This window comes from Cinclus cinclus, chromosome 12 (genome assembly GCF_963662255.1).
Source record: "Cinclus cinclus chromosome 12, bCinCin1.1, whole genome shotgun sequence".
Taxonomy (NCBI): domain Eukaryota; kingdom Metazoa; phylum Chordata; class Aves; order Passeriformes; family Cinclidae; genus Cinclus; species Cinclus cinclus.
The window spans coordinates 12353756-12363050 of NC_085057.1; the positions used below are offsets into that span (position 1 = coordinate 12353756).

General features: G+C 39.0%; 1 protein-coding gene across 2 annotated transcripts; it reads left to right on the forward strand.

The window, feature by feature from the left end:
* Positions 1 to 1659: 1659 nt before the first annotated feature.
* On the forward strand, positions 1660 to 8665 carry ASB14 (ankyrin repeat and SOCS box containing 14). Of its 2 annotated transcripts, none has more exons than XM_062500832.1 (9): positions 1660 to 1787; positions 2311 to 2376; positions 2733 to 2866; positions 2964 to 3122; positions 4854 to 5099; positions 5808 to 5979; positions 6877 to 7420; positions 8224 to 8377; positions 8472 to 8665. In XM_062500832.1, exons 1-9 carry the CDS (start codon positions 1660 to 1662, stop codon positions 8663 to 8665), a joined length of 1797 nt encoding a protein of 598 aa, XP_062356816.1. The 2 variants fall into 2 exon arrangements, with proteins under 2 accessions (XP_062356816.1, XP_062356817.1); XM_062500833.1 differs by having other exon boundaries at positions 2311 to 2361; positions 2730 to 2866.
* Positions 8666 to 9295: the final 630 nt, after the last annotated feature.

Consider the following 9295-nt stretch of genomic DNA (forward strand, 5'->3'; position numbering starts at 1 on the left):
GCAGTGCAACAAAGATTTTAGGCTTTGGTGTTACTATTAAAATGTGAACATCTTTTTTGTGCATTAGTTGAATATCACAAAATATACTTTCATGGGAAATGAAAGTAGTCTGAGCTTTCTGAGAGAAATACATTACAGATAATAAAGTTGATACTGCACTCTTGTTTTCTTTAAAAATAATTTATTATTCAAATACTCTTTCTACATCTCCTCTAGCAAAGAACTGTTTCTACCTTGCATTCAGATACAGCCATCACCTGTTCTGTGTATGGATCCCTCTATAAAATACAGTAGTAAAAACTGAAGCACATAAAGGTCTCACTCCATCCTACCATCACTATTACAACCGGGCATCTGTCCCTCTCATTTCCCTGCTTATTGGGTGTTGAACCAGTGTAAGTCTGTCTTTCTGTAACTGCTTTTCCCTTTAAAAATTCTATTTTTCAATTGCTTTTCTATTTATATTAATGTGAATTACGATTAAGCAATCAGGAACATGTAATAATTTTAATAGAGTTTTTGCTTGGTTTTGTTAACTTGTTTCAGGGGTTTCTTTTCTGCCATCTTACTCTTAAGTAAGATCCTAAGACCACCTTCACTTTGCTCTCCTAGGACAGCACTAAAGAATTTTCTTTTTATAGTGTTATACTTACTGCTATAGTTCTGAAATTCTTATTCCGAAAATTAGAAGTATTTTTATAAGGAAACTGGACTTTTAATTCCTTCTTTGGTTGGCACCACTTATCAGGTCAGATTATTAAACAAAACTGACGTGTGTGAGAGAAACGTGGAGAAAGTCCCAGAGTATCTTATGATCGGGTATTTATAGTGAGCTATTAATGGACATGGGCTCTGCAGAGACTGTTTACAAGCCTGAAAATGTCACTTTCAACTTAATAATCACTTCTTCAAAGGCTGAGATTTTTCCCTCTTTCGGAAGGTGAGGAAACCCAGTGTATTTTCTCAATTATAAGAAAATTAGTAGTATTTTTTAGGGAAAAAAAGTGGTCTAGACTTAAAAATATTTATGTACTCATTGAGCCATGGTAGAATCAGTTGCTAACAGTTTCTTGCTGTTTATGTTGCTAATACATTTCTCTTTTTTTGCTACATATGCAATTATAGAGCAAGGCCTTGCAATCACACGTTAGGTGGATCAGGTAAGGAACTAAATTATGCAGATTTGCTGTGAATTACTGCTGCCCAACTTTAAGATGTTTCTAGAATTAATCCAAGCTTTGTAGTTGGCATGCTGACAACTTGCTTAATTTCCTGTGCTTATTCATTTTGCCAGGTTATTTATTAGCTTTCAGCTTTATTTACTAATTTTATTTTACCTTGCCCTATAGTTTTGTTTTGCTTTGTTTTTTCAGGACAGCTCTCTTGAAAGACAGAAGTGGAAGTTTTGATAAGGTAAAACAGATGAGAGGTTTGAGCCTAACAGAACATCTGAGATCATGAATATGCCAAGAAGAGCATGACTGTTTAAGCATATAACAGTGTAGTCATTTATTTTAAACTGGGTTTCATATCTCTTGATACTGACACAGTGATTGCTATTTCTATTATTCCAGATCTAACCTGAAGATTTCAGGTGTCTGCTTCTAATTAAAAAGCAGTGTTTCTGTACAGAAGTGATCCATGTTGTGTTGATTTGCCATGAATAATTCTGTGTATATGATTGATGGTGATTCGGATGAGGAAATCCCTACCCAGCAAGCTATTCAGGAAAGCTTACAAGATAGGCATAAATTTGAAATAAGTGGCAGTGCAACAGAGATTGAAAGGTAATAAGTTATTATTTCTATTTTGGGTATTTTCTTGGCATTATTGTGAGCATTTAGTAAACCTTATCTTCCTCTGTAAATCCATATGTTATATTGTGCTGACCTTGTCTTATGGATACTGGAAAGCACTCGTAGCTCACTTGTTCTGAATTCTCCCTGAAAAAGTATATGTGCTTTCTGTAAAATATGCAGTATATTTCAGGTGATGTTTTGCATCAATATGTAAATGATTATAAAGCTTTGTGAAGAAGATCAGTAGGTGATAGAAAAGTAGATTGGTATGGGAGCTTCTCCTCATTTTAGCATTTAATTGTTGGCCTTTGTGTGAAAAATTCAGTATTTGCAGTGTCAGGGAAAGGCCAACAAAAAAAGTGTCTCAATGTGTTAAACCCTCACAAAACCAATGTAACTTAGAGAAATCTAACGTATTGTCTAAATTAGAGTATTTAAATTAAGGTATAAGGACATCCTTAGCTTCACATGAAATTTTACTTCTTATCTTGTTCTTGTTCTGTTTACGCAGTTTCCAGTATGCTGCAAGTAAAGAACATGGGCAGATCATTGCAGCAATTCGGACAGTTAAGTACAAATACACCACACTAAGCCTACACCCTGGGCATGGCTGAGCAGTGCCTACATTTTAGGGGTTTGATCAACTGATTTAAATGCAACTTTTCTTTATATAGTCTTGGGAGACGTAAGGAAACCAAAGTCAAGACATCCAAAAGCTAACTTATTGGATAGGATCGTGGAAGTGGGATGGGTTCAAGTGTCACCTCTTTCAGAAATTCCAGTGCTTCATCTCCTAAAAGTAGGGGAAAACTTCAAGCACTTCTTTTAAAATGGGCAAGATATACTGGTGGGATAAATGGCACTCATTGTGTTAGTTGCCTGAATTTTGTCTTATGATGAGTAATGGGATATGTGTCTGTGTTAAAATATCACAGGCCAAGAGGAGGCCTTGAAGAAGTTGGTGAGGCACAGTTCTGCTTTTGAGGAAGTAGATCAGCAAGGCTGGCTTCCTGTGCATGAAGCTGCAGCACAGCTAAATAAGAACATCCTTGAAATAACTTTAAAAGGTACAAAGTCCTTCTAGTTTTCCAGCAAAAAGTTTTACAATGTAAAGTTTCATGAATCATCCAACTTCAAATGTGCTCTGCTTTTTTTGTATTTCAGCCTCCCGTGACGTTATGTGGGAACAGTCCACTCTGAAAGGGGAAACACCTCTCTTGGTAGCAGTAAGAAACTGTTTTGTGGACAATGTCCACTTTCTCCTGCTCAATGGCTGCAATCCCAATGTTAAAAATGAAGAGGGAGATTCTCCTTTAGTTATAGGTGAATACTGTTTTTAGGGGTGGAGAGATAAGGGAATGAGGTGAGGATATAGTTATACATTTTAGGTTTCAATATTACATATTTGACTTCAATGCCTAAAATATTTTGCTATAATAAGAAAAAACCCCATCAATCTTAGCACTGAATGTGTCTGTCCCTGTCTGTTTTTGTCAGATGGTAATTAGCTTTCTCCATGAAGTGCAGAATGTAATCCTCTGCTTTCTTTGACATCATTTCTGCAGTGGTGCCAGGTAGTAAGTCCTTATGCTTCTTCATGCTATTACTGCCTTCATGTCTGCAGGCATAGAACTTTCATATTCTCTGCCCACATGATATCTCCTTCATTGCATCAGCCTTTTTTCTCCAAAACCCATGGTAATTGGTTTTAATTATCCAACATTATAGCCAACCAACCTGATTCATCTGCAATATGTAGAGTGCTAAGCAGTGTTTGTCCCTGTTTAGACATTCCCAGCATTAGTCCAGGACAAGTGAAGAAGACAGGCTGACATTCTCAGCTCATCTCATTTAATATTTTGTAATTTAGGAATAAGGTCCCATGCCTACTATAGTCCTAACATAGTCTTATATCCACATTCTTTGTGTGAATGCCACTTTAATTTGATCATGCACAAGAACTGTAATTCATGATTTCTAAAGAGCTGTATTTTGCCAAAATATTTTTTTAGAAGTGTTCTGTGTTAATTTCCTTTGCTTCTCTCACACCTTCATTCTTACTGAATGATGCCTTCATTCTTACTGAATCCTACCCGAAAAAAGGAAAGTGTCTTCTCATTATCTAAATTCTAAAGTAGCATTCTTAAGTTTCTTGGGTGATCCCATACATTGGAAGGGTGGATTCTTTTTCTAAACTATTGTTAAAGGAGGAGATAAAAGCGTACCAATTGTGTAGGACCCTCCATCTATCCTTGTAAAACGCACGCAGCTTCAAGTCAGGGCCATCTGCTTAAAACAATATATGGAACTCCTAGATACTTTTGAAGTGCACAACATTAAAATGCACCATCCCCCAAGAAGGGGATGCATGGAATTTATCTAAGGTAGCTGTGTAGGTTACTACAGATAATGGGACATCACACTTTCTGTCAGAGAATGCTGTCACTGGTGTTCAAGCAGCTGTGGTACATGAAGCTGCTCAGCCTAATCTGTCCTGCTGGAGGACACTCACTATCCTGCCCAGCCTGGAAGATCAAAGAGAGAAGGAGGGAAGGGTGTTGCCAATCATTCCACCCACTGGAGCTAATGCAAATTTCTCTTTTAAGATCTTTGCTGACTTAAGAGTTCAGGCTTATTAAACTAAGAAGGCATATGAAGGTGTCATTACAAGCTCTGCTTCATACTGTGGTAATGCTCGTGGAGATTAAACAGCTCTGGTGGCAGCTCCTGAGCACCAAGGCTCTGGGTGTGGTCTCCATCTAGTGGCAAGGAAAGCTGTGTTCTGTTCCGTTACCAAATGCAACAAAGAGGAAAAAAAAAAAAACGTACAGAAGAAAAGGAGATTACCACAAAATTATTCATTTAGATAGTTAGTGCTGTCCTGGAAGCAAAGAACAGATTTGTTGATGAGTTAAACCTTTCAGTGTAGGGTGGCATTTCTCATTGCATAAATAGCACTGTCAGGAGCAGCTTTCCTTTGCTGCCATGTAAGAGAATAGTGCAGAACAGCAATGAATAACAATCCTGCCTGATGCTTTGCTTCTTGTCCTACAGCAATTAAACTTGATTCCTATGACATTGCCTCGTTGTTGTTGCGTTCTGGTGCCAGAGTGAATTTGCGCTGTGTCCATGAGAGAACTGCTCTGCATGAGGCAGCCAGACTGGGCAGGAAGGATCTGGTACAGCTTCTCCTGGATGCTGGAGCAGATCCTGACCCCCGCAGTGGATATGGGCTCACACCTCTAGCACTGGCTGCACAGATGGGACATACAGAAATTATGGAGCTCTTACTGCAAAAAGGTGAGACTTTATTATATAGGACTTTATAGGAAGAGCAAGTTTCAGATATGCCTTCAAAAACAGCAGAAGTAGCTCACCTTACCAGAGAAAATTAAATGTCATCTGCACTGGGGGTTGTTGTGATATAGTGAAGGCCTGATAAGTATCAATTTGTATAATATTAAAATAATATCTTAATAGTGTATTTATGTATTAATATATATTTTTAGTAATTTAATTAATGTTTTTTAAATAGTCTATTATTTTCTCATGTGGACAGGTCACCCTAGGGCACACTTGACAAGATATTTATTGTGGGGAATTTTACATGATAGTTCAGCAGCACTGGAACTGGATTGCATGAACTGTTTGGATACTGGGCGCTCTCATGTTTACAGTGACACCTGCCTAGACTTTGTAAAGTAAAAGAATTGAAATTCATTGTTTGTAAGCCAAAAGCAATTGTTTTGATGAATAGGAACCAAACCTTTTGCTGGTGCAGTTCTAGGAACAATTCTTACTGTGTTCAAAGCAATTTGGACCTTCTTGTTCCCAGGATTACATAAACACATCTAAAATCAAGGATCCAACATGAAGATTTATGCCCACAGTGGTTCTATTTGGTGGAAAATATAATTCAAAATACCATATCACTGGGGGGTTGGAGATATTAATTACAGCTGGATATTTACAGTGACTACTGTGAAAATCCTCTCTGCTTCTTCCCAGGTGCAGATGTTCTTTCACAGGCAAAGGACTGTGCTTCTATATTGTTTGAAGCAGCAGGAGGAGGAAATCCAGATTCTGTGAGTCTTTTACTAGAATATGGGGCTGATGCCAATGTGCCAAAGCACTCGGGTCATTTGCCAATCCACAGAGCCGCATATAGAGGACACTTTCTGTGAGTTAATATACTTAAAAATCAAATAATAGTGACACCAGAAATATTAATTTTATTAATTTTACCTTAGTCAAATCAGGCAGAAAATCTGTTTTGTACAAGAAATTATTTTTTACTGTATAAATATGTCTGTTTTGTGTCTGAATGTAAGAGACCAGTTAGGATAAAATCTTCATGATTTTAGGAGGTACGTCTTAATCCCTATGGTATTCCCCCATTTGTCCCAAATAGTAACTGCTGATGCTGAGGATCCTGGGATATTGTCAATCTCTCTGGGTCAATGTCTCATCTCCCTCCATCTCAGAAATGTGAATGGTGAATATACTAAATTGACAAATAAACTTAGAGAGTAAGGGTTATCCCTATATTAAAGGAAGTAAGACTACTGGAAGATATTTATGCTCAAATCACAACTAATAAATGAGAAACAAGTACCTGAGTATTCTTTATTCTCTATTTTCTGTATATTAATTGTTATATTTAAACTTAGATGTATATATTACATTATAGATTCTATGTATTCATGTTATAATAAATATTATATTAATTCCCTAATCCCTATAGGTTAAGCAATAACACTGTGCTTTCAGCATTCAGGAAAAATTTCTCTTGGGAAGGAATCATTAATTCCTATAGCAAGGAATGGGTTGTTAATGAATAATAGTATAATATAATAATATTTTATGTGTACTAGGTGTAAAGTCAGTGTCCATTGCTGGGTAACAATTTCAGTTAGCAATTCAAGTCAATGCATGCCATGGTACTGATTTGGTATATTAAGACTATTCTAGCAGTCATGATGAATTCTGAAGCCAAACAACACAGAGAAATTTAAAGTTGAGCTAGGTGAACCAAAATGTTTAAGGTTCTGAGATGCTCCTGCTTTTAATTTTTCAGAGCTCTAAAATATTTAGTTCCAGTGACTGATTTTGCTGCCATTAAAGAAAGTGGGATAAGTCCAGTTCACTCAGCAGCAGCGGGAGCACATCCTCAGTGCCTTGAGTTTCTCCTCCAGTCGGGTTTTGATGCCAATTTTATGCTTGCTCAGAGAGTTCGCAAAGGCTACGACGACCACCGGAAATCAGCCCTGTACTTCGCCGTTTCCAATGGGGATATCTGCTCAACACAGCTGCTGCTCAATGCCGGAGCCCTGACAAACCAAGATCCCATCAACTGCCTCCAAATAGCCTTGAGAATGGGCAACTATGAGTTAATGAATCTGCTGCTCCGCCACGGGGCCAATGTCAACTACTTCTGCCGGGTGAACACCACGCATTTCCCCTCAGCTCTGCAGTACGCCCTCAAAGACGAGGTCATGCTGAGGATGCTGCTGAACTACGGCTACGACGTGCACCGCTGCTTCGACTGCCCGCGGGGCAGCGGGGCCCACTCCCAGTACGTGACCGACGGCTGGACCTCCACCGTTATCAAAGACACCATGGTGAGTGCTACACACGGCTTCGGGTGCTGTCCTGCTACCAGTGGCCTTCCTAAAACTAAATGGAAAGGGGCTCGATGCATTTCCAGAAAAAGAAGTTTTGAAGACAGCTTACACATAAAGAGAGGAATAGACAAGGCTTTAAAATTAAACAGATGTTTTTATCGAGCCTAGTTCACGAAGGCAAATGATTGTCAACAGTAATTCTGAATTATGAAAATATAGCTGATGATATGCTAATGATCAGTGTGGAACTGGCTCTCAGTATGGAAGGGCAGTGTTGTCCATGCTGTGAAAGCAGAGATTTGCAGGCTGGCTCTCTGCATTGTCCTGTACCAGAACACCAAGACTGGAAGACTGTTGAAAGGCCCCCTGGAGCTGGCGGGATAAGCGCTGAACAGGAATTAGCAAACCTGAAGAGCTTCCTGGAAACACTCATCAGTATCATTGTTTCACAGTTTGTAAAGTCCATTTCAATCTAATAAACCCTTCTTTAACCTAAAGATAAGGAGATGATGCATGCACTGGGCTGGTGGATCCCCCTATTAAACACCTGGGACACAAGACTAAATTCCACTTAAGAGTGGTAGCACTTCTTTTTAAGCACCAAGTCCCCAAAATACACAGCTGCTTAAGTTTATCTTTGGATCTAGTACAAAATAACCATCTCTCAGATTTTTAGATTGTATTAGTGAGGCTCAGGCAAGCTGTGGCAACCTCTAAAACCCTGCTCAAGTAAGTTAATTGTTCCTATCCTCAGAGACAGAAGTAATTTACTGCAGTATTGAACGTTTTGTTTCTCTCAGTTCTGTGAAGTGATAACCTTGTCCTGGCTGAAGCACGTGTCTGGGAAAGTAGTGCGAGTCATGCTGGATTACGTGGATCATGTAAAGATTTGCTGGAAGCTCGAAGCCGTTCTCAAAGAACAGGAACTCTGGCCAGACATCCATTTCATTTTAAGTAAGTATCTGTTTATGTTTTTAATGAAAACAAGCTCGTTTGTTACTGGGGCCTTTTTGGTTGGTAACATTTTAATTTTGCTTCTCCTTTCTAGCAAATCCTCGCTCTCTGAAGCACCTTTGCCGTCTGAAGATCCGGGCTTGCATGGGACGGCTGCGTCTCCGCTGTCCAGTCTTCATGACCTTCCTTCCCCTACCAAACTGCTTGAAAGACTACATCCTGTACAAGGAATATGACCTTTATGGACAGGAAAACTTTACAGGGATCTACAATCTCAACTGTGCATAAGTATTAGTCCTGTAGTTTGAAGGGAATTTAATGCAGATACGACTGTTAACGCTTTTGTCTTTTGGGATTTTCTCTCCTCTATATATTAAGGAATGCCAGCGTTCTCCCCTCAGCCCCTGAAGAAAATGGCAAGACCCCCACATTGTAAGTATTGGTGATCCCATTCTATGGCTCTCCTGGACTATGACCTATTTGGAAGTTATGGCAACAGTATTTTAAATGCCTAGTGTGACAAGGAAGTGTAACATACAGGCTTTGCAGGCCTTGTGTTATATGGCTAAGTTAAAGCCTGTCCTCAGATACCATTGCAGCCATTCCAGGGTTAAACTCAGGGTTTAGTTAAAGGTCAGGGATTTGACTAAAACCAGGAAGGGTCATAGTTTTCTCATGTACTTCTTCCCTTCTCTTGACAAGCAGTTTTTATTTTTGAAGTCCCACAGTGAAGTCCTGAAGAGCAGCTCAAGTAATTCTTTTCTTTACCCATTAAAGCAATCCTCGATTCTAGGCAATGAAATGGGATCAAGCTTGAGAAACCTCTGCTTATCACAGCAGGTTATGTGATATACCAGTGCTTCAACAGGGTAGCACTGCTGAAAGCCGTGTTAGTTCTGCAGCTCCTCAGGTACCATG

What these genes read in the sequence shown, in the direction of transcription:
- ASB14 (XM_062500832.1), top strand. Translation starts at nt 1,660, where the DNA reads ATGAATAATTCTGTGTATATGATTGATGGTGATTCGGATGAGGAAATC. An exon ending in AGTGCAACAGAGATTGAAAG is followed by an intron (nt 1,788 to 2,310) that starts GTAATAAGTTAT and finishes CTGTTTACGCAG; the next exon opens with TTTCCAGTATGCTGCAAGTA. An exon ending in ATTCGGACAGTTAAGTACAA is followed by an intron (nt 2,377 to 2,732) that starts ATACACCACACT and finishes TTAAAATATCAC; the next exon opens with AGGCCAAGAGGAGGCCTTGA.